The sequence below is a fragment of the Alosa alosa genome, chromosome 7, assembly GCF_017589495.1.
Source record: "Alosa alosa isolate M-15738 ecotype Scorff River chromosome 7, AALO_Geno_1.1, whole genome shotgun sequence".
NCBI lineage: Eukaryota > Metazoa > Chordata > Actinopteri > Clupeiformes > Clupeidae > Alosa > Alosa alosa.
Genome location: NC_063195.1, coordinates 7162999 through 7187430, shown reverse-complemented (window position 1 = coordinate 7187430; position 24432 = coordinate 7162999). Strand labels below are relative to the sequence as shown.

General features: G+C 40.6%; 1 protein-coding gene and 1 long non-coding RNA gene across 5 annotated transcripts in view; both read left to right on the top strand.

Moving 5' to 3' along the window:
• LOC125297339 (zinc finger protein OZF-like) overlaps nt 1–24432 on the top strand; it is a 39868-nt gene that overhangs the window by 6591 nt on the left and 8845 nt on the right. Inside the window, exons 3-4 of one of the 4 annotated variants that reach the window (XM_048247659.1) lie at nt 5589–5864; nt 5989–6754. The exons of 2 other annotated variants lie outside the window; for them this stretch is intronic. In XM_048247659.1, the coding sequence (XP_048103616.1) occupies nt 5589–5864; nt 5989–6626 (914 nt within the window). In that variant the 3' untranslated portion in view covers nt 6627–6754. Of the gene's footprint in view, nt 1–5588; nt 5865–5988; nt 6755–14617; nt 14854–24432 lie in introns of those variants that run through there. One more of the 4 variants, XM_048247658.1, reaches the window with a different exon arrangement.
• LOC125297451 lies at nt 17038–18601 on the top strand. Its single transcript, XR_007194041.1, has 2 exons — nt 17038–17685; nt 18439–18601. It is a non-coding gene; the product is annotated as an uncharacterized LOC125297451 (long non-coding RNA).

The following is a 24432-nucleotide window of genomic DNA, read 5'->3' as shown; positions in this document are numbered from 1 at the left end:
ATGTCAGCTTTGAGCTGTGAACTTGACAGTAAAGGGATAGAAATGCAGAAAAAGATTGTGTAGCCTGGCAGTGCCACCGCTCCCACCACGCGCATCACACACTTTGCGTAGGGCACCAAAAGACAGAGGGGGCACCCAAATGTAACCAGTGAATAGTTTCACTCTTCATCAATAACATTTACAATGTCAGAATGCACTAACACCATGGTACATGCAAGTTTGATACTTTTTGGGTTATCTCAATCTCCACCACGTAGTACTAGTAGAATGGAATTTGTGGGTCTTCAATAATTCGTTTTCCAAGCATTTACACGCGGCACATGATATGCCGACAAAAAAAACCATTCAGATAGTTGGTGGATACCAGGCTCCTAATTCACTTTTATTTGCTAAACAAAATGTGAAGCAACAGGTCATTGCATACTTTCCAAAGCAATGCAGGCTGCTTAAAACAACTTAACATTGTGCATATTATTGTTAATATTGTGCTATCAATGTAACTCAACAAACAAGGCTTGTAAACAAGAGCTGGCAAAAGGGCATTATTAGAACGTAAAGATCAATGCTCTTAAAGTGACAGTGCACCATTTATAAGAAAACAGCATTTCTTCAGAAATTAATTAAAAACACACAGTAATGGTCTGTAAATAATAGGCCTTTTATTTTACTTTAGGTGTTTGAGTTATCATTTAAATGTCACTCACTCAAAACCACTTACTTAGGGCACCGAAATGGCCAGTAGGCCACCATCTTGACATGTCTTTATTAGCTTTGATTTACAATATAGTAGGTTCTCTATTGATTTTAATGAGCAGGCCTGGGCCTTAAAGTTACAGTATTTATATCACAATTTACCAGACTTTGACCTTTTGTCGGTTTTAAAAAAAATTCTGACTATGATTCTTCCTTGTATTGCATCATGAGCACTGCGCCTTTTGCATTCTACTGCACCACATCACCCTCCATTCTACTGTTGTTAGCCTTAAGCCTAGCTCAGTCATTATGCTATACCACATCTCCCTCCATTGGAAGAGCAATGAGCTGCATTGAGCTTAATAAACTGCATTTAGAATGGCAAATCCATATTTCTAGATATTTTGGTGAAAGTAACTTAAAAGTAATGCAATAGTAGTGTAATGCCTTACAATTCAGAGACAGTAATATTATAATGTAACAAATTACTTTGAAATGGCAGTAATATGTAATGCATAATACATTACGATTCTGAATTAACTTGCCCAACACTGGTTGTGTGTGATCGCGACACCATTCATAATTGATCAGGGGCTGGTTTTCTGAAGCCTTCTTAACGCTACGTAGTTCTTAACCTCTTCCTTAGCTCTATCTTAACATTTTTACGCATGTCCTGAAAGGTACTTTGCCACAAATGTTTTTCGTACGTCATTCGTTGTTAAGAGTGGTCTGGACCACTCTTAGAACTCTCTTAGCTGCACCTTAGCAATGTTTCGGCTGTCGACGCTAGTCGGCGGCACTGTAACTTACAGCAATCTTTAGAAATCTCTATTGTGCATACAACTCATATGGTATATTACTGTTTTTGTTTGCCAATGATTTTATGTAAGTAGGCTAATTAAGAAAATAGTTTCTGGAAATGTTTTCACACAAATAATAAAATGTGCGCACATTTGAAAATGATTAAAACCTTTATTCTCTTATTTCTTGCTTTTCCCACATCATCTTCTACAATGTCTAATGTGGGGGATTGCTTTTATGTTTAAGGTTAACCAACGGCACAAAATACTGAATTAAATTAGGCTGCTGGTCAATCAGCTGTGAAAAGCAATGAAATACTATTATTCAAATAAGTTGGAGCAACGGGAATCCATGCATTTCCACAGAATTATTTTTGGAATCTGATCCCTTATCATACCTGTTCATTCATACTCATCACTCGACTTATTGTGACTAAAATCAAGATGGCGGCCAACGGTAAACTTCCTAAAGGTACTGTCTGTATAAATTGTCTTGTAAATAAACTACCAGTGCTTTTTCAAAGTTCTCAATGTCTCGTTTTAAATTTCAGGGCCCTTGGAAGTCTACCAATGAAGTGTGGAGCTACTTTTGAGCCTCGTAAATGGTGTAAAACAGTGATTTATTTACATGGCTAGGCCAATGTCCGAGGCACCCCCATTGAAAACCTGTTGGTAGCATCGACTAACTAGCGCCAGATTTCGGGGTGCAGGGGACAAGCCGAGATGAGCTATGAGACGCAAGTTCACACTCTGTATCATGTTTCAACACACTTTAGGTCAATATCACATCGAACTTCTCCTTTTTCAGGTAAAGGTGTTATAGCTGGTCATGCCGACAGATTGCGAATTGCTTCCCCCTACAGACCTTCTGAAAACTTAATGTTAATTAAGGGTAGATCATTTCATTTCTATTTTTTATCATCGTATGCTATTAATAAGTTCATCCATGTTGAAGTAGCGTGAATGTTAGGCCTACCGGAGGCCATGTTTGAGCAATGTTTCTCATAACGCTGTCATGCCTTCGTGTGAAGTGAAAAATCGATTTTTGAGCCATCAATGTCAACCAATTCAGCACCTTCATGGTGGACAGTGCACGTCGGACGTAAGGAGCTTTTTGTAAGAAGACTCTTAAAGAAGCCCTATGCAACAATTTTAGCAAAAATTACCTTAACTATGCAGGTTGAGAGTCGTTCTGATGGTTCTACAACATTTTTTGGGTCGTTTGGTGGGTGCTTCGTCTCCCCCTAGTGCTTCTCCGCGGAAAAACCGAATATGCAACTTTCTGGTCCCGGACTGAAGAAATCCGGATGTTACTCAGCGGAAGGCCTCGAAAATCTAGTCAGATTGTAGTTTCTAAGAAGACTACAAAACGGACTCTGACTTGGCTTTGTTGCTGTTGAAATTGTAAGTAGCCTATCTTTAGGTGAACTTCGTTTTTGTAATGTGGTTTGATAGTCTCTTGAACAATGTGTTTGCTCGACCGTTTTATTGTGAGCCCTGTATGTGTTTAGCTTGGTTTCTTGATGGCTAGCTCGCTAGCTAGTGGGGGTTTAGCGTAGCAGTCACTTGCTACCGAAGCTGCAGGGGGAGCTATGTCGTGAAAAATGTGAGTCCAAATCAGGGGGAAAACACAGAAACGGCGAAGGAATAACCAGACTTGCATAGGGCTTCTTTAAAGGACAGTTCGGGAACCAAGACTATAAAGGTAAACAGCTTTGATAAGGTTTACCTTTGCAGTCTTCGTAGCTCGCTAAGAGTGAACGTTATCGGCAAACCGGCCCCAAATCAGTTTATTTTGCCATATGAGACGGGAGTTAGCCTACTGACATACACAAGACATGACACTTCTGTTAACTCGAAACAGAGGGACAGAAGATGGGAATAGCATTTGATTGATGAGCAGGAATTTCACGAAACAAATTAGAACAAACTGTTCCGGTAAAATATATTGTTGTCATGCTTAAATGTTGCACTTTTACAGACATTTACATTGATAGTCTGCCGTTAAAATGTATTTGCCTCGGGAGTGCACTGTGGAGCGGGTAAGACTGTTTTTAGTGGCAGGCTAACACATACTGTTGACTTGCGCTAGCCTAGCACCTGCGAACTCTGCAACTAGAAGGAGTGGATGAAACGTGTTGAAAACGGTCTCCACTGATCAATATCACACTTGCTAACTTGGAAATGAGGTCCTATGTCCAAAATCCTGAACCATCCCTTTAACATATGTCTACTTTAGCTCAATTACCAGTGATATAGACATCATTTATGTTTCAAATTTACCATTTACTTCTGTGAGATCACATTTATGATGATCATTTTTGTTTGTGAGAAAACAAGGAAATTCCATTATAAAAAAAGGTAAAACATGGAAACAAGATTTTTGATCATTATTGTTGCTTATTTCTTAGAACTTGATCAGAACAGGTGAAAGTGCTTGAAATGTAGATACACACACACACACACACACACAAACACACACACACAGACAGCAGGCCCAGTTAGGAGGGAGACACAGTTAAGGTACATACTGTACACTGCAGAAAGTGATATCTTACCAATTGTTATAATCTTACAGTGGGGAGAATAAGTATTTGAACCCACGCTAAAGTTGACTAAAAAAGGAATATAAAATCATCTGTTAGAAATTGATCTTAAATGCCTTAATTGAAAAAAATACAACCTTTAAGGACACCAATTGAATGAAGAATGTATCGTAAATAAATAAATCTTCTTCGTTAAATTACAGGGGCAATAAGTATTTGACCCCTATGTTAAATTCCCATAGAGGCAGGCAAATTTTTTTATTTTTAAAGGCCACTTATTTCATGGATCCAGGATACTATGCATCCTTCAGTTCCCTTGGCCTTTTGAATTAAAATAGCCCCACATCATCACATACCCTTCACCATACCTAGAGATTGGCATGGTGTGTTTTTCAGTTAGCCTATTAGTTGGTTTGATTTGCATTGAACTCAATGAGCATCAAACCACTAGTAAAATATTGTGATCAACAGTGTCAAATGCTGCACTACGGTCCAGTAGCACTAGCACTGATGTTTTACCTGAATCTGTGTTGAGGCATATGTCATTGTAAACCTTAATGAGAGTGGTTTCAGTGCTGTGATTTGCCCGAAAACCAGACTGAAAGTAATCATAAAACCCATTTGATGTTAGGAAGGTGGTTAGTTGATTAAAGATCACTTTTTAAACAGTTTTAAAAATATAAATCATATTGATTTTAATGTAAAAGTTCCCCAAATTTAAGAATTACCTACATACACTTACAAAAGTACATATGGAAGCTTCCTTTGTTTGAACCCCCCCCCCTTCTCCCCCCACCTTTCACACCACCCCCATCTCCCCTCCTTTCACACCACCCCCATCTCCCCTCCTTTCACACCACCCCCATCTCCCCTCCTTTCACACCACCCCCATCTCCCCTCCTTTCTGGAGTGTCTGGAACCAGAGACTTTCTCAAAAGACACTCAATAAATCCTCCATAGAAATGCATGGGGTTAGTTTGTAACGCCAATATGGCAGTTGTCTACACATATCCCGCCCTTCTGCGTCAAAACGTCGACATGTGAATACATTGAGACAATCATATGGTGTGTTGTGAAGACATTGTGCGAATCATGTGTTGTGATCTCACCGCTGGAGCAAGGTCGGTGCCGTGAAGGCTTGCGCACGCACATTTCTGCCGAAATAGATGCCCGATAAGTGCCCAAAAAGCGTTACAATATGGCCACCGAGTGGAGGGACTTGCCTAAAAGGACTTTGCTGCAACTGCTTCTATGGCCACGCCCAATTGATATTATTCTAATTTGGATCAAAAAGCTCCTGACACTAATTGGTTATATTAACCTATTGGGTCAGAGAGAAGAGGCATTAAACACCATTAAGTGGTCAGATTTCTGAACTCAGATGTTTAAAGGTAGGTATGGGGATGCTCTCTAAACGTATACACCATATCTATATTTAGTATTATAATATTTAACAGCCTACAGCTATAGTCTATGTCTTTGTTTGCACTTTTTTTGCTTTTTATTCCTTCAATTCATGTAATTTTTGACTGGATTTGTTTCACAACAGAACTAGAGTCTGAAATGTCAGGATTCACTGAATCGACACCGCTGCCCATGCCAGTGAAGGAGATAAAAGAAGAAGAGTTTGATGATTTCCTTCAAGAGTACATGTTTGCAGACCAGGAAGTAAAAGAAGACCCTGGACTGGATTATGACTGCAAGACTGAAACACACACATCACCGACCTTCAACTGCAAAGAAGAACAGTCTCCAGTGATGGAAATTAAACAGGAGGAAGAATCTGACTTAAAAGAAGATTGCCAGAAAGACTCTTTCTGTAAAGGTAAGTGACTAATTACTTGTTTACATTGTGGACATTTTTTAAAACACAAACATTTGCACAATGATATTAATTATAATTGTTTCAAAATGTTTTTTCTTACTTCTCTTGCAAATCTTCAACACAGGTGAGATGAGGCATACTGGGGAAAAGGTACATTATTTTACCAGGAGTGGAAAGGCCTCCTCGAAGACGATTCAACACAGTCTCAAGTCTCACATGACGATCCACACAGGAGAAAAGATGTATCAGTGCTCTGTCTGTGGAAAGACCTTAAGACGAAAAGATAATCTCAAGGCACACCAGAGGATCCACACAGGAGAAAAGTCACATCAGTGCACTACATGTGGGATGAGTTTCAGGACTAGGTCAAAGGTCACCGCCCATCAGCGCACTCATACAGGAGAAAAGCCACATCAGTGCTCTGACTGTGGAAAGGCCTTTACTCAAAGGTCTTATCTAAAGCGACATCAGATGGTTCACACAGGAGAAAAGACGTATCAGTGCTCTGTCTGTGGAAAGACCTTAACACGAAAAGATAATCTCAAGGCACACCAGAGGATCCACACAGGAGAAAAGACGTATCAGTGCTCTGTCTGTGGAAAGACCTTAAGACGAAAAGATAATCTCAAGGCACACCAGAGGATCCACACAGGAGAAAAGACACATCAGTGCACTACATGTGGGATGAGTTTCAGGACTAGGACAAAGGTCACCATCCATCAGCGCATTCATACAGGAGAAAAAGCCACATCAGTGCTCTGACTGTGGTAAGTCCTTTAATCATAACGCTGGTCTGCACAGGAGAAAAGCCGTTTCAGTGCTCTACATGTGGAATGAGATTCAGGACTAGGCAATTGGTGACTAAGCATCAGCGCATGCATACAGGAGAACAGCCGTACCAGTGCTCTGACTATGGAAAGGCCTTTAGTCAAAGGTTTAGTCTAAAGGAACACCAGAATACCCACACAGGAGAAAAGCCGTATCAATGCCCTGACTGTGGAAAGGCCTTTATTTATAGGTCTGATCTAAAGGCACACCAGAGGATCCATTCAGGAGAAAAGCCGTATCCGTGCTCTGACTGTGGGAAGAGTTTCAAAACTAGGAGCGATGTGAACGCTCATCAGAAAATCCACACAGGAGAAAAGCCGTATCAGTGCTCTGACTGTGGAAAGATACACCAGAGGATCCACACAGGAGAAAAGCCGTATCAGTGTTCTACATGTGGGAAGAGATTCAAAACTAGGACCGAGATGACCATTCATTAGCGCACCCACACAGGAGAAAAGCTGTGTGGTGCTCTGACTGTGGAAAGGCCTTTAGGAATGGGTACAATCTAAAGAAACACCAGAGGATCCACATGTCATTTTAGTGCTCTGATGTGAAAAAGGCCTTCAGTCGTATGTGAGTCCTATGGGAACACCAAAGGATTCACAGAGCAGAATGTTGAACTTTGACAACACGGCACGCTTTAAGTCATTGCTATTTTGCGCGGAGCCCGGCAGCAAGCACAACAAAAATCTTTGGGACGTTACTTCATTCAAGAGCAACCTGTGCAATGTGTTCGGCCCTTAATGTTACGATTTCTGTTTCTTCCTTCGTTTCTTCATTGGACAGAACTCCGCTGAACTGAGAGTCACCCCGCGTTGGGTGAAGCAAAAACCCGACCAAAACCCGACCAAATCTGTCCTGGCTGCCAGCGCTTCGAAATTAGCTATAACGCTAACCTTGGGGGCACGCTATTTAACCACGTTTGGGGCCTCTAAACACAATCGGAAAACCATTCCAAGACCCATGGATGAGTTGGTTCCTTACGAGACACCACCATGTTTGTTTAATTCAAATAGTGTGGTGTAACATTATAAACTTTGTGTTTTAGCTACAGAGACAAAGACTTTTTCCTTCGTGTTTTGATTTGTTTGCAAAAAGAAACGCTCGAGCAGTGCAGTTGTAGAGCTGCACTGTAAACCTGTAAAAGTCTATTAATGACTTCCAAGCTGTTCAGCTGAACAAAATAAAAAAAAAATCTACCAAAGTTTTATTAATCTCATATTAAGATAAAAAATAACTATTTTGTGTTGTTTTAGTATAAAGACATTTATATATGTAGCACTCTCATTTTGACCTACCTGAGCGAATCAGATTAGCCAAGTCAAGTCAGTTTCCTCTTTTAAAAACCTCCTCAAAACACATTTATGAAAGCCCATCCCATACTTGATAATTGATTTCTTTACATGTATTGTTTTATTTGTTTTTCTTTAAACCTTTATGACGCGTTGTTATTACTTTGCACATCTAATTGTTTTATTTCATTTTGGAAATTCGTTTTTTTACTCTATGTTTGATGTTACTGTCTTTGCACAGCACTTTGTAACAAGCAATTGCTCTGTCGCTAGCTTCTCGAACTTTTAGAGTTCAACACGGTTTTAAACTCGCCGTTGACACAAGAAGGCCTTTTGTCAAAGTGTGTCACTCGGGATTTCTTTTTTTTTTTTTTTTTAAATTCTAGTTGCTAATCACACCATTTAACCTGACTTGAGAGGGACAGGATTCAGGAACTAAAGATGGGCCCATCTTCTGTCCGACTCGCATCACGTTAACCCATTAACACATTAAACCACGTGTCTCTGCTTGAACATACTGGTAGTTCACGTTGACAATGGAGAAAACGCGTAGCTTCGTTTATGACAAAAATGAATATTTGTTAGCCTAGAAATCTAGACGCACCCTAGCGGCAGCAAATTTCATTTGCTGCCCGAGCTAGTCTAGCAACTCTCCGTTGGCTTGCAAGCTGGAAAAATTAAACTTCGATAGGGCCTATCACATTGTGTATAGGGTCGTTAGGCGGGCTTAGCATAATGATTGGTGGCAGAGTTGAAACGGTTCGGCGTGAATTCCCTGCTACTGCTAACAAAGAAGATGGAGTTTGCTGTTGGCGAACAGCGAGACACGAGTTAAGCTTTTTTAAGTTGGCAAAAGTTTGAACTAGCCAACTAGCTCCGCTGGTGGAAAAACGCATGGCACTCATGAGTTGTAGCGCTATCCTATTGCGTGCAGAGAGAATTTGAAAGACAACCGACTCGGACCCTCAGACTAAGCACTGCGAATCCCAGACCCTACATTTTAATGTTGGTCTGGCTCGTCAGGCTAAAGTTTTGTGCCAGCATGTTGTAGAAACAACCCACATCACTGCCTTTATTTAGTGCAAATCTCCTTTACTTTCTTTGGTTAGATAGATAGATAGATACTTTATTGATCCTCAAGGGGAAATTCAAGTTGGTTAAAAATTGGTTAGGCTATAGTCCGCGATTCACATTACTAGGCTTTCACCGCAAGTGCATACAAAATGTTTTTGGCCAAGTTTTGCTTTAATCCAATTTAATCCACCATTTATCATAGGAGTGTCATCATGCCACTGTAGCAACACCACCACCCCAGATGATCAGCCCCACAATGTGGATCCCACCATCCAAGTTGGGGGTGCCACCCCAGCAAGACAACCCCCAGACAAAAACATGTCAAAACACCTCTTCATCCTTGTACTGCTGGAAAACCATCTTTTTCTGAACTGGTTAATGTTTTCACATGGCTTTAACTCCACATTCAAATACTAAAACCTCTCATAGTTATTCTGTTACTGAACTTTTTTAACTTTAATTTTTCCCTTAAATCATAATGCCCCTCTTGTATGTTGAACAGTTGCTGAATATTCCCTGAAAGCTTGTTACTTTTTGCCTTATGCATTATTTGTACAGTTTGGATTGTATAATATCAGTGAATTTCAAACATTTTGACTGTAGAAATAGTGAATAAATATGGTCCAGATATCCAACCTTGTGAATGACTCACAAGAAAGATGATGTACAACAGCCTTTAACTTCAACGAACAACATCTAACTGATTATTAGATATGGCCTTGTAGCTCTCATTGTTGCACTTCTTCCATAGAAGTGCACAGATTTCGGTCACCTCTGTGGGGAGTCGCTCCCTCACCGCATCTGTGAAAACAGGAAAGAGACATGGGCATGAATTCATGAAATAATATTGAAATACAAATCATTGATGATAATGGATTTGTCAATCAATCACGACAATGGATTTACATTCATAATTATGTCATTACTGTACCCATAATTGCATTGTTTGGCTCAAGCTGCTCCTTCAGCTCGCCCTTTTTCCCTTTCCTTGTGAGGGTTGCCTTAGCCAAAGTTTCCCTTCCAAACACCAACGTGGCCAGTTCCTGTGTGAAGAGGGACATCCTCTTCCCACTCAGCCTTTGATAGAGACGTTTTGGGACTTGCACTGATGAGTTGCCCAATGATATCTGTGAAAACACATAAGCAGATTAAGATAAAAGGTACGTTACAAACCCTTCTCTATAGGGCAGGTTGGCACGTGTCTTGGCTTCAAGTGTTTTAACACAATCAGTAATTCCAGCATCTTGTAAGATTTTTTTGTATGCTTATTGCACCCAATCATAACAAAGATTTGGCAAATAAGGCAGAAATTCTACACAGCAGACAATTAAAAGCTAGTTGGTATTGTTTTTGCTATAAAGAGACTTACATAGATCATTTTGACTTTTACGAGATTTACTTATTTCTGGCAGCCAAATTTGTGTGGCAGGACTAAGCCACTATTACTGGAAGTTGGGACCTATTTAATTTCCCCAAGCAATCTACTGCGTTCCCCACAACAGGTCACTCAAATGAATGGATGGGGCAAGAGATGCAGGCTTCCTCAAATACATGAATTGTATTAAGTACACAGACAGGTAAAAACACAGCATAGTTAAAAGGAACTCACAGAATCAGTATGACCGCAGCAAATGAGCCTCCATAGGCAAAAGTTTGAATTTACCCAAGCCAGTACTGATTACATGTCCCACAAATAAAACTAACATAAGTTTAAACAAAACTCACGCACTCTCACTTCAACCACCCTTCAATCACACACATACACACTGCAAGCAACAAGCACACTGTTCGCCCAGCAGTAGACAAGTAGTAGCCTATGAGCAACAAGTGGTAGTTGCAGGCCCAGTCAGTGGTGCGTTCGAGACCAATTATCCCAGCCCGGTAAGCGAACAACGAGGACGACCATCCTGAAGTTTCTGACCGCCACTAAGCAGAGCGGCGACGTGAAGGCAGCAAAGCAGCAGCCGACCAACTGTGTGTGTGTGTGTGTGTGTGTGTGTGTCACTACCACATTGTGTACAGGTCAGCCTACTGTGTGTGTGTGTGTGTGTCACTACCACATTGTGTACAGGTCAGCCTACTGTGTGTGTGTGTGTCACTACCACATTGTGTACAGGTCAGCCTACTGTGTATTATTGTTGTGTGTCACTACCACATTGTGTACAGGTCAGCCTACTGTGTGTGTGTGTGTGTGTGTGTGTGTGTGTCACTACCACATTGTGTACAGGTCAGCCTACTGTGTGTGTGTGTGTGTGTGTGTGTGTGTGTCACTACCACATTGTGTACAGGTCAGCCTACTGTATTATTGTGTGTGTCACTACCACATTGTGTACAGGTCAGCCTACTGTGTGTGTGTGTGTGTGTCACTACCACATTGTGTACAGGTCAGCCTACTGTGTGTGTGTGTGTGTGTGTGTGTCACTACCACATTGTGTACAGGTCAGCCTACTGTGTGTGTGTGTGTGTGTCACTACCACATAGTGTACAGGTCAGCCTACTGTGTGTGTGTGTCACTACCACATAGTGTACAGGTCAGCCTACTGTGTGTGTGTGTGTGTGTGTGTGTCACTACCACATTGTGTACAGGTCAGCCTACTGTGTGTGTGTGTGTGTGTCACTACCACATTGTGTGCAGGTCAGCCTACTGTGTGTGTGTGTGTGTGTCACTACCACATTGTGTGCAGGTCAGCCTACATTGTGTGTGTGTGTGTGTGTGTGTGTGTGTGTGTGTGTGTGTGTGTCACTACCACATTGTGTACAGGCGATGCGTTTCGACGCAACTCGGAAGTGCTCCTCCAATGGGACACCCTTTACCATGGGAGGGTGAAACAAATCACCCAGCCGAGTTCCCACTATTGGGGATCCTTGATGAACTTCCCCAAAAGACGGCCAGACTACACGTCTGCCAGTGATGCGCGGGTCCGTGGATGATCGACCCGCCCCGCCCCGACGTTTTCAACTAACCCAACCGCAACTCGACCGCAAAAAAATAATTATTAAAATACTGTTCCCGAACCGCTTATTGTAAACACTAGTCTATGCTCTTGATGAACTTAATCGTAGCGTTATTGAGCTACGCAAAACTGGTTTCCAAGAGTCATATGCATTTAAAACAAAGTAGGCCTATTCAGGTTATACAGTATAATAATTGCTCAGCAGTTGGGAAACTTGCGTTTAGTCTTTTTTTGTCCCGCGTCAGCATTCACCCAAAAATTATATGACTCAACATTGAAAATAATTAAGGATTTTCCACTACAAATTCTGTTACAGCCGTTCGTCACATGAATGCCTAATTGAAGCTCTCCCAAGCAAAAAATGCAGGCATATATTTTTATTAATATACTCTTTATTAACGTCTTCTTCAACGGACCAAAACAAGTAGCCTAAGACCTAGTCCTATAGGCTACAATGTGCAGAAATAAAAATATTCACAAAATATATTCATAAAACTAGAACCTAAACAAGCTTAGCTGGGCTGAAAAAGGAAGGGTAAAAGGTGCCGACTGTTGGTCAAAATAAGCTGGTAGCCTAACACAGAAGATTAACACAAAAGATATCAGTGCACGCTGCATGATGGGCCCAATTGCATTTAATTTTGTAAGAAAATTAAATATGCTACAGTAGCCTAGGCCTACTCTTTTTTTAGCTTTCCTCGCGCTGTGGAGAAATAATATTGCGTCAACTGTCTCTGGGTTGAGGCGGTTTCTTCTAGCCTCGATGACACGGCCTGCAGAGCTGAATGTGCGCTCACTGGCTGCACTTGAAGCTGGAATGCAGAGGATCCTCCTTGCCAATGCACGGAGCCTCGGGAAGGTGTGCGCCTGTCTCTCCCAAAATTCAAGCAACTGGTCCTCATCACAGTCATCCGGTGTAAAGTGCATGGTACCTCTCCAATTCATCCTGTAGGCCTACATCAGCACGGGAATCATCGGCCCATTCTGCAAAGTCCACTCTGGGTCTTTTCTCTCTCTGACTTCCAGTGACGTCTATGGAAGACATAATAGCCAACCTTTGTCAATAATGTAATTTACAAGCCTGAAACTCAAATACCCCATTCATCAATAATAACGCAGCCACTTACCCTCGCCTGTAGATCTTCGTGGTGCTGAAGTGCTCGTAGTCGGAATCTCAGGAGAGTCCGCTGCTTCATATGAGACGGGGTGTATGAGGTCGCCAATGATGCTGTGGACATTTGTCCTTTCATTCTGGGTCATCATTCTGAGACTTTTGAACCGGGGACAGAGGAAGTCTACTAACACTTAGTGTAATGATTTAAACAATTGCTCTGTGGAGTGACGTCATGAACGTGAGTTACGTGCTTAGAGGACATAGAGAGTAGAGGATTATTTGGTGCATTGTGTGGTGCTCTGCAAGTTGAATGAGTAAAAGACCTCAAACGAATTCCACCATCTCTTTATTGAACAACCACAAAGCACCAGAAACATTACACTTAGTATTCACATGCTGTTTTTAAGGGGCATCTCTATAAGATTGTGGAGGGTGCCCTCCCAGGGGTGGACCTTGGGCAATTTAATATATTTGCCCAATTGCTAACACATTTTAGCCTGTCCCATTCAGGGAAAACTGATTCAACCATATCAATCTGAAAATGTATTCCAGATGTAATTCATGACATGAGATGTCCCACACTCATTGCTATGTTGCCCATACCTCTCAATCATTTATCAATCTCTTACTTCTCACTAATTTAGTTTCTTGATTCCACAAGTGGGGATGCTGGCCTCCATTGGGGGAAGAGACACCAAACATGTTATTTTTAACATTTTGGCACACAATTTTGCAAGCTGCAGCCAGGGGTACTTGGTTTCACCCGAGTTTATCTATGAATCAGCTGATGCTGTGTGTGAGTTGTTACACAGCAATCACGTTCAAATTTGTGCTCAGCTGTGTGTTAAACTCCAAAACCTTGGTTTTCAGGAGTATGTTTTTAAAGTGCAGCACAGCTAGAACAATGCTAACTGACAGAGCAACTGGACCAATGTGATAATCATAAACCAATTCACTTGCGGACCTCGGCGCTGTCTTGGCCCTGACATGCATGCACATGCATATCTAAAGTCAAAGTTCATCAACTGCACCGAGTTTTATTGCATCTTTAGTTATCTTTGACATATCCAAGACTCATGCTAAAAAATCTCCCACCTCTGATATTTTTTTATGTTTTGATTTCTTTTTTTTTTTTAAATACGGCACACAAATATGCTGTTTGCCCAAAGTGTATTATAGGCCTTAGAAAAATGTCAAAACCAAATTTTGAAATGTTACATAAATTTAAGCTTCCTAACCAAAAATCATGCCATTAGAGGTCACACAAAGTTGGCTAAAAAAGGAGTGAAGGAGTGATAACGTTTCATCTGACTCCGCTTTTCCTGAGACCTGACTCCTTTTTATCTGATGTCTGAGACATGACTGTGTAATTCCCCCTTGACAGCGGATTTCCTGAGACCTGCCTTTTCATCTGATCTCTGACAGCTGAGGATGTCCTAAAATGTACACGTGACTGCATATTTTATTTCCAGACTCGTGCTGTCGAACTCACAGGCGGTGACACTCGTGCATAGTTTGTGCTTGGTTTGTCAACCACGAGGAATTCGAATCACGGGTTGAGGAGCTGCTACCAGAGAATCTTCTAAACTACGGAAGGTTGGCGATTGCTTGCAACAATAACTTTTGCTGGGATAAAGCTTGCTACACAAAGTCTCTGGATAATCACAGTCTCGCGACTTATCGGGTGTAACAACACATTTCATTTCGTGGAACAGACATTACTTTAGGTAAGCTATGATAACCACAACAGTAGCCTACAATTAACAATCACAATTAGCCTAACTTTAAACGACGGTCCTTCGCCATACACATGGGGGACTCGCATGACATTGTCGCATGACATTTTTAAGGTCTTGAGGCTTGATCAACAGGCTATAGCCTAAAAGACTTGACTTTTACTTGCCATTCATCAGTTAAGACTTGACTTAGACTTGAGACAAATTATTTCAAATGACTTGACTTTTTATTTTTCATAGATATTAAGGAGTTAACTTTACGATTTTAGAAAAGCTGGTGCTGTTGTATACGTCACGTAAGCGAACCTGTCATTGTTACCAAGTAAGGGCAAGTACCCCTGGCTGCAGATTGCAGATCGGGGCTGGGCTCATTATGGGGCGGCGGAGCGCAACGTTGAGCTCAGCCCAAAACCAGCTCGTCATTACCCGTTGACCGGATGAAAAGATATTCTGTATATTGGGAAAACTGTCTGAGGTTGATGTGGTGGAACAGCAGGGGGTAATTTTAGCAAAGGCATGCAGCTAGACGTTTACCTATAAGGGCATAGATGATATCAGGTAAAATGGGCCATCAGCTAAAATGGGCCATTTAAGGTTTGGGGGTCCCAGCCCCTCTGGAATTTAGAACCAATGACTGCAAAGGATTTCAGACTGTTGTCATAACTGTGCTTGACAAGTAACAGGTGATTTGATTGTTTATGGTTGCTATGGTGGGCGGGGCAATAGTTCAAATCAAGACTGCACCAGAAAGCTGCATGGTAAGTAGCCTGGCATATCAAATCTAACTAAACTATTATAAGGATGATAAATCTATAAAAAACAAACATGCACATAAAAAAAACTGTGCATAATATCTGTCTTGATGGCATCCACCAGAAATAATGCTGTTAGTTTGGTATATGAACTTATTTTTTGTAAAAGTGATGTTTTTCTTAGCGGCCCAATTTACCTTAACCCACTGAGGTAAAATGGGCCACATGGTTTCAGCTAAAATGGGCCATCCTCTGTGTCACTCACAAACACACATACACATGTGTGTGAGGGTGTGTGTGTGTGTGCACATACACATTCGCCCACACACTCGCACACCAACCAACACGCACACATGCACGGACACAAACACACGTACACACACACACACACACGCACCCAGTAATAATGGTGGTCGATATTTTATTTACAGTGAGTATGGCAAATGCGAATGAAGTGAGAGGAGAGGAGAGAGGGAGATGGAAAGAGAGAGGAAATGAGAGGAGGAAGGATGAGAGAGGAGACAAGCAGAGAGGAGACAAGCAGGAAGTGAGAGAACAGGTGAGGAGAAAGAAATGCAGAGGAAATGAGAAGAGACAGAAAGAGAGAAAAGAGAGGAGGAGCAAAGGCCAGAGAGGAGAGGATACAAAGATAAAACAGGGAGAGAAAGGAAGGCCAAACAACTACAATCTGTGGAAAGTGGAGAGGACGAAGGGGGCCTTAGATGAATACAGGGAGGGAGTGAAGACAGGAATTCCAGTGAGTGTGCACCTCTTGTCACGTGCATGGGGTGTGCCGCGTTCCACGCTGCAAAGACGCATTAGTGGAAAGGTGACGGGCAGCAAACACGTGTCAGGGCGGAAGCCCTACCTTCCACAGGAGGCGGAAAGGGAGCTTGCTGCCACCCAAAAGACCTTGGTGCAGAGGGGGTTTCCATTCACCAAACGCGATGTCCAGCAGGTAGCCTTTGATTTCGCAGCTAAGAACCAGATATCATATGCATTACCTAAAGTGGCGAAGAAGACACGAGATGTTTGCTATTTTGAGTTCACAAAAACAAGTGATGCTACAGGTCATGTCTTTTTATTCTTTGTTGAGGGGAGGGTCACCTAACTTTTTTGTCTGGGGGGGGGGGTCACCCATCTTTTGTATTAATGAAAACAGCAAAAAATCAAAGTGGCTTGTTTGATTGTTGATGTCTGTCGCCATATAACGTTCTCTTTCGTTCCATAGCTCTGTCAACATTGGGAGATTTCCCGGGTTTCTCACGCTAAATACAGAAAATGTCAACATTCGTCCCCATTAACGTTGGAAGGGTTGGAGCAACAAAGTAGCCCATACAAAAATGTGATATATGGCAATATATGAACATATATGTCAAATAACAGGGACTTATAAGTTTACTTATATGGACATATATGTGATTCAAATATTTATGTCAAACATATATTCAAAGCTATATGTCCATACATGCATACAAAATATTTTAATTTCCCATATAAGATGCTATATATCTTCATATACTAGATCCAATTATTTGTTTTCCAAATATATGGAGAAGTTTATGTGTGAATATGTGACAGACTTATATGTAGTCTCTATGTATGGTGGCATACATATCCATACACTAGATTCCACTACTTATTTTCTAAATATATGGAGAACTTTATGTGTGAATATGTGGCAGACATATTTGTAGTCTCCATATATGGTGGCATACATATCCATACACTAGATTACATTACTTATTTTCCAAATGGAGAACAGTGTGAATATATTTGTTTATGTCTTGGCGTCACAGATAAGGTGTCGACTATGCTGCCTTATGTGTCAATGTTTTGTGTGGAGCGCTTTGGGTTGCACTATGTGCATGAAAAATGTGTGAGGCCAAAGCTACTTTAAATATAACGGATGCTTATCGCATCTTGATATGCGCATGCGCACACAGCAATACCCATCCCCCACCCTGGACTGACATTTGAACTCCAACCACGGTGACTTCAACCATCACTTTTTGTCATGCATCCACTGTGTAGCCTAAGCTGTACAAACTCTGCTGTCATCATATCCAAGGTAAGAAAGCCTTTAGTAAACGGGAATTAGTTATAAAATATTGTTTTTATAATGTAATGTTAACCAAATCCGTTTGTTAACAGTCTAACCATCATGTTAGAATTGGCTAACGTTAATGTTCTCAATTAGCTATCGATAATGTTAGCGAGCTAATATTGCTAACGTTAGCAATGTTAGCTGTTAATGTTAACTTTTCCATTAACTAACTTTACCATTATGTGGAATATCTAGAATGGTAGTTAACATCATATCCAACAACAAGCCTGTCTGAGATGTCGTTATGAATATAAGTTTTAGTTTGAATGAAATATCAGGTGTGAATAAGTTAGCTAACCTAGCTATAGCAGCTAACTTATATTTAAAGTGGCTGCTAATAACCATGCAGGCTAACGTGAATGTTAGTAGGCCTAAATGGATCTTTAGCTAGTTTGTGAAGGGTAGTGTTAAGCCATCCTTACAACAGAAGATTTGGGAAAGATTCTTGAAAGATAGTCTTTTGAGTAAAGCTTGAATGGGGGGCATTAGTTAAAAGACTCCCATCTTTCAAGAATCTTTCCCAAATCTTGTCAAAGTATTCTGATGTATGGATTATTAGGCTACATGTTCTTCATCTCATAGCCCTTATTTAAGCTTACTTGTGCCAAGGTGTGTGTTTATTAAAGATGCATGTGAAGGTAGTAGTGCTTCAGTGATGGTCTTTTCATGTTCTGTGTGTTTTACAGCATATTAATCTTCTCTGTTCCCTGTTTGCAGGTGGTGATTTGTGAGGACTGCTGCCCTGAGAACACTGAGTGCATTCTGCATATTATGCCAAATCAATGTGTGCCACTTCCATAAAGGGGAAAAACGTTTCTACCTGGAGAGTGTACTCACTGTTTGTGTGGAAAAACTAAACTTTAATAAAAGGTTAAACAAATATTTTGTGTGTTTTCTTTGCAACATCAACAATGTTATATTTCTGATACATATATTGTGACATATTTCTATAAATGTGACATAGCAGAACATTACATACATTTTGCAATATATTTACCTTATATGAGTGCAAATATATGTCCATAGACATATATTTGCAATATATTGGTATCCCTAGTATGCGTACAAATACATAACTTATCATATATTAACATATATGCAACTAACATATATTTGTAATATATTTGTATATCTGGGAAAATATGTGACATATATAAAAACGGCCAATTTTGCTATATTTTGAAATATATTTGACATGTATGTGTATATATGTGACATGTGTGAAGCATACATTGACATATACATAATATATGTGATTTACATATGTGTCATATATCACATTTTTGTATGGGAGCCTACTTTATTCACGCCTATAACAGCCTATATCCATTTGGTCAACTTTATCCAGCCCTAAAAAAGCTAAATTTAACTTTGATATACTTGTAGTTTACCGTGTAGCCTAACTTTAAACAGTGTGCATGCTTAACATACTTGTGCTTCATTCATCCACACATCCAGCTCCTAACGTTTTGACAAGCATTTCTACCAATTGACCTTGTTCCTGCCCATCTCTAGCTTTGCTGTCTCCATCCTTTCTGTTTTTGTTGTTTGCAAAAAAATATATAGTAGGCCCTATTTATTGGTAACCAGCAACAAGTGCAATTTGTTAATCGCGGTCATTCTCTCTCCTGCCAACAAAAATGTGTACGTTCCAAGTAGCAGTGCGTAATTCTGCTTCATAAAGTTGAACAAATACGTTGGTCATACAAATAGCCAGTTTATGGTCTACAGCAGTGGTTCTCAAATGGGGTACGTGAGATTTTAACCCTTAGAACCCGATTGACAAAGTGCGTCAAAAAACACACCCTTTCTTCCCTGTTACATTGCTCCGCAACTGTTCATCGCAGTGAGATGAAACCTTTATTGCGCGACAGAACAGAAGTGGGGCTTTCCAACGAGACAACGCACTTGTCTCTACGTTAAAGTATGAAAATAAAATAAAAAAATCATGAAATTAAATTCCACCATATAATTTACAGTCTTTACTTCGCTGCGTTCACTTGCGCATCCATTACTCTCGTTTGAATTACTCGCGAACCCCTGATCGCATAGATATGGCAAGCATATCAGATGAAACAGGAGACACAGGGCTATCCATTGATAGCAAGTATGTTGATCCTTCTGGCTTATGAAATCAGACGAAGTGACTACAAAATAATGACGTCATGTACTAAAACCAATGCTGCACACCCATTACTCTCGTTTGAATTACTCGCGGACCTCTGATAGATATGCCACGCATGTCAGATGAAAGAGGAGACACGGAGCTATCATTTGATACCACGTACATCCTTCTGGGTTATAAAACAGACGAAGTGACAAGCAAAATAATAACTTCATATAGCTCGACTTACCTCACGTTTTTGTCTGTTTTTGTAGCAAAGCATGTTTATAATCCAACGCTATATTGTGTGTTTCTCTATGGCAAAGAATGTTCATAATCCGGTTTTGAGATCCTACCAAATTCCTGCATGGCATCCAATTCAAGGCTCATATTGCAACAGCTTTTTTGCCTTTACTTTGTTCATGGCAATGCAGTAAAAAGTTGTAGAGAATCATGAGTGCAGACACATAGGCACACACAGGCTATAACACAACCTCGGGTCAAGTCAGGTCAGATCAGCTCTTGTCACAGATATGGAGTGCAGAAAGGTCATTAAATCACTAAATTAAAAAATGGCATTTATTTCTGTAAGGCACACACCACATATGTCTGTAAATTGTGTTGGCAAATTGCTCAGCCCCAGAGAATTCCTCCACCATGGCAATGATATTGCTAGATTCAGGACAGTCTGCCCTACACACACATAAAATGCATGTAGAGCTATAGCTTGCTGTGGTGAGATACATGTCAAAATATAAGAATTTTTATAATACGCTTTTTATATTTTAATTCTTTAAAAATCAAAATATCAAGCAATGCTAGTAGTAATACATGAAATGATGGCAGATCTGGATAGCCTAGACTCTGCTGAAAAAAAAAAAAACAATATATAATATGTGTGTGTGGCACTTACAATGACCAGAATAAATCCTTATGAATAAAGGTAGTGGAAATGCCCTAAAAACAGCTTAGGGTTAAATTATACATACATTTAAAAATAGAATCCATGCAAAAAAACAATTATTTAATAAATATTTCAGGAAAATATAAGTTCATAAAATTAATTTTATATTTCAGTAGGCTATTCAATTTCATTATCCTAAAAACACAGAGTCCCCCCCATACTAGGATGGTTCAACCCAACCTGTCACATGCCACCCGCCATCACCTGTCAATCACTGTCAAACCTCAAACAATGGAGTCGTGGTTGAAGTTTATGGATGGAGTCGTGGTTCCAAAGTTTAATAAATTAGACACTGATGTCACAGTGCTCTGTTTTAAGTATTTTTTTCTCAACTAAAAATGCTTTGCGCTGGTTAGGGTGTACTTGGCTGAAAAAATATTTCACAGGGGGTACATCACTGAAAAAAGGTTGAGAACCACTGGTCAACAGTGTAGAGTTGGTAAGTTATGGTAGGCCAACTTGGAGTGAATATACAGGGGGAATTCTTTGTCTACTCGTAGCTGAGTAGCCTGGTAGGTGCGCACGTAGACAGCCTACGGCCGAACACTGCAAGCGCCAATGAATCGTGCCCTCACGACAACCACGTCGTTACTAAATAGGCCTAGGTTAACATCACTCTGAGTTCGCATTCAAGCAAGCAAAACGATGATTTGAATACATCTGTTTCACTGGAAGGGCAAGGGGTAACAACAGGACAACACAGAGACAGGCCAGAACGCAGGACTAATGTTATGAGAGTATAACAGTAATATGGGATATTCTACGGGAAAATATTAAAACGGCAAGACAGCGGGGAAAAGTTAAAATGATAAACCCGGAAAAAGTTGGCATGTTAGGTATTTTTCGGTCCCTGTGATTATTTGTGAAATTGTGCAAACGGCCTTTTCAAGTCATTTGAGAAGGAAGGAGTGTAGCAAGCTCCCAAATTGACGTTCGTCTAAGAAATTGAGTTTTGGATAATGTTCAGCTTCGGCAGCTTTACAATGACTGGGGAAGCCTAGAGATGAGTCCATAGCAACAAGTTCATGTGTTGAATTTGTTATTACCCAGTGCTTTGTTGAATGGTCTCAATGTTTTTTTGTTTTATTTCATGTGAATACTTACTAGAGGAGTAACTTATTTCAAGTAGGCTAATGCAGTTGCAGGAAGTGTGCATTTAGTTTCCATGCTTATTGTGTTTCCACAACAATGTTAGTGAGTAAATCTACTGAAATGGCCACCATCTTGGTGAAGTGTGATGTGTAAGATCAGAAAGCGGAGGTTGATTTTAGAACGGTAGCTTAAGTCGATGTGTTTTCATATCGTTTAAAAGCGGAAGGTATCCGGTGGCCCCGTTTATAAATAACGAACAGTCCCTAATCTGTAGGCTACAAAGACAGGATGTTGGCAGCTTGCTTTGCGAACCCATGCTCTGGAATGCATGAATGAAAGTCGCACTTCTTCAGTGTTCATCTACTTTGTCTAAATTCTTCTGAGTATGTATTATTCAATTACAATTTGTCACCACATAATTATCTGATTGTCTACTTCCGACAATTTTGAATGGCTCTGGGGTAATGTATCCACATCTCAACACCTTCTGCAAAAAATCATATTCGAAGTTTGCTTGTTTATTAATATTAAAATTAGAATATGTATTAATTATATTTTAACCATTAAATGTCTTCAGTAAGACCAATATTGGTATCAAACTTAAGTTATATATGTTCTGTCCACCAGAGGGCAGTGTATCAGTCAGTGTCAATAGACTATGGGCACGAAAGGCGTGTATTTATGCGTGTGGTAAAATTGTTATTATTGAGCATAGAGCTGGGCAATAAAACGATAGCAATATGTATCGCAATAGACATGTAATAAATATCAATTAAAAAATATGTTCGATAGAACATTCATAATTAAGCGACACACACCTCCTGCCTTACGTTGTCCATACATAAATAGGCTAAATATATCTTGCATTGTAGTATGTCAAACTCTACCAGAGTAGGCGAAAGAAGTAGACCTACCTCAACACCTTGCCCCGTGCACTCTCTCTCTCTCTCTCTCTCCCTCTCAACAGGCGCATCCCTCCTCCGCATGCCCATGTAATCCAAACATTAATCGTGCATGACGACTGTCTAAATTGCTAAATAGTAATTATTAAATAGTAATAATACAATAATAATACATTTTATTTAGAGCGCCTTTCATGTCACCCAAGGTCACTTCACAAATAAACAAAAACAAAAAGGTTGTAAAATTATAGTCATCTCAAAAAATTAAATAAAAAGTCAAATGAAAAATCAGTCAGTCAGTCAGTCCATAAGCCATCTTGAAGAGATATGTTTTAAGTCTGCTTTTAAAGTCAGTAATTGAGTCACAGTGTCTCATGTAGTCTGGCAGTGAATTCCACAACTTGGGGGCGATGTAGCTGAAAGCCCTCTCTCCCTGGATGCTGAGGTTCACATTAGGGACATGCAGTAGGCCTGCTGAGGAGGATCTCAGTGAGTGGGCAGGAGTCAGGAGACACATTGTAAAATTATATATATATATACATACTTGTTTGATCCCATGAGGGAAATTTGGTCTCTGCATTTAACCCAATCGGTGAATTAGTGAAACACAAACAGCACACAGTGAACACACAGTGAGGTGAAGCACACACTAATCCCGGCGCAGTGAGCTGCCTGCTACAACGGCGGCGCTCGGGGAGCAGTGCCGCGGCCCACTGGTCGGGGCTCGAACCAGCAACCCTCCGGTTACAAGTCTAACCAGTGGGCCACGGCTGCCCTTTTAATTTACTCTTATGCAAGATCAATACTTTCCAAGATACAACCAGTTTTACAGGGGGAGGGGGGTGTCGATTTTCTGCTCTGAAAATGGTGCTTTTTGTGAGTGTTTCTACTTATCTCAGTAAGGAGAATAAATCAAGAGCCTATGCTGAGTACAAATATGTCTTCTGAAGGCCTAAACAGAGCCCAGACAAAAACTCCAATACAATTTTGATCAACTTTGAGGGACAGCTATGACCATGCAGGATCATCCAGACCAAACATGACGATTTTGCTACATACTCTTCCTATTAATGTACCAGCTTGCAAAATTTGAGCCTCCAACATGGTTTAGTTCTTGCGCTGTGGGCTTGTGAACTTTGACAAAAAAAGAGGCCGAACAAAATCGACACCCCCCTCCTCCTGTAAAACTGGTTGTATCTTGGAAAGGATTGATCTTACAAAAGAGTAATTTTACAGTGTGTCTCCTGGATAACATAGGTACACCTAATTTTATTTCAGAATTTTTTGAGACCTAAGTGCGTGGGCCCTGGTTGAATTGACGTGGAATGACCCAAATGTATTCTGGAATGTATTCTGTAGGCAACTGGAAGCCAGTGCAGTTTCATCAGTAATGGTGTTACATGACTAGTGGATTTGGAGCCTATAATAATCCTTGCTGCAGAATTCTGAATTAGTTGGAGCTGATGGAGTAGCTTTTTAGGGATTCCGGACAAGATGGAATTACAGTAGGCAAGGCGGGATGTCAAATACGCATTTACAAGGACTCCTGCACTCTGCTGGGTGAACGCTGGGCGAAGCTGTGCAATGTTCCTTAGATGGAAAAAGGCACTTCGAGACGTACTGTTTATGTGCGCACAAAATGAAAGTGT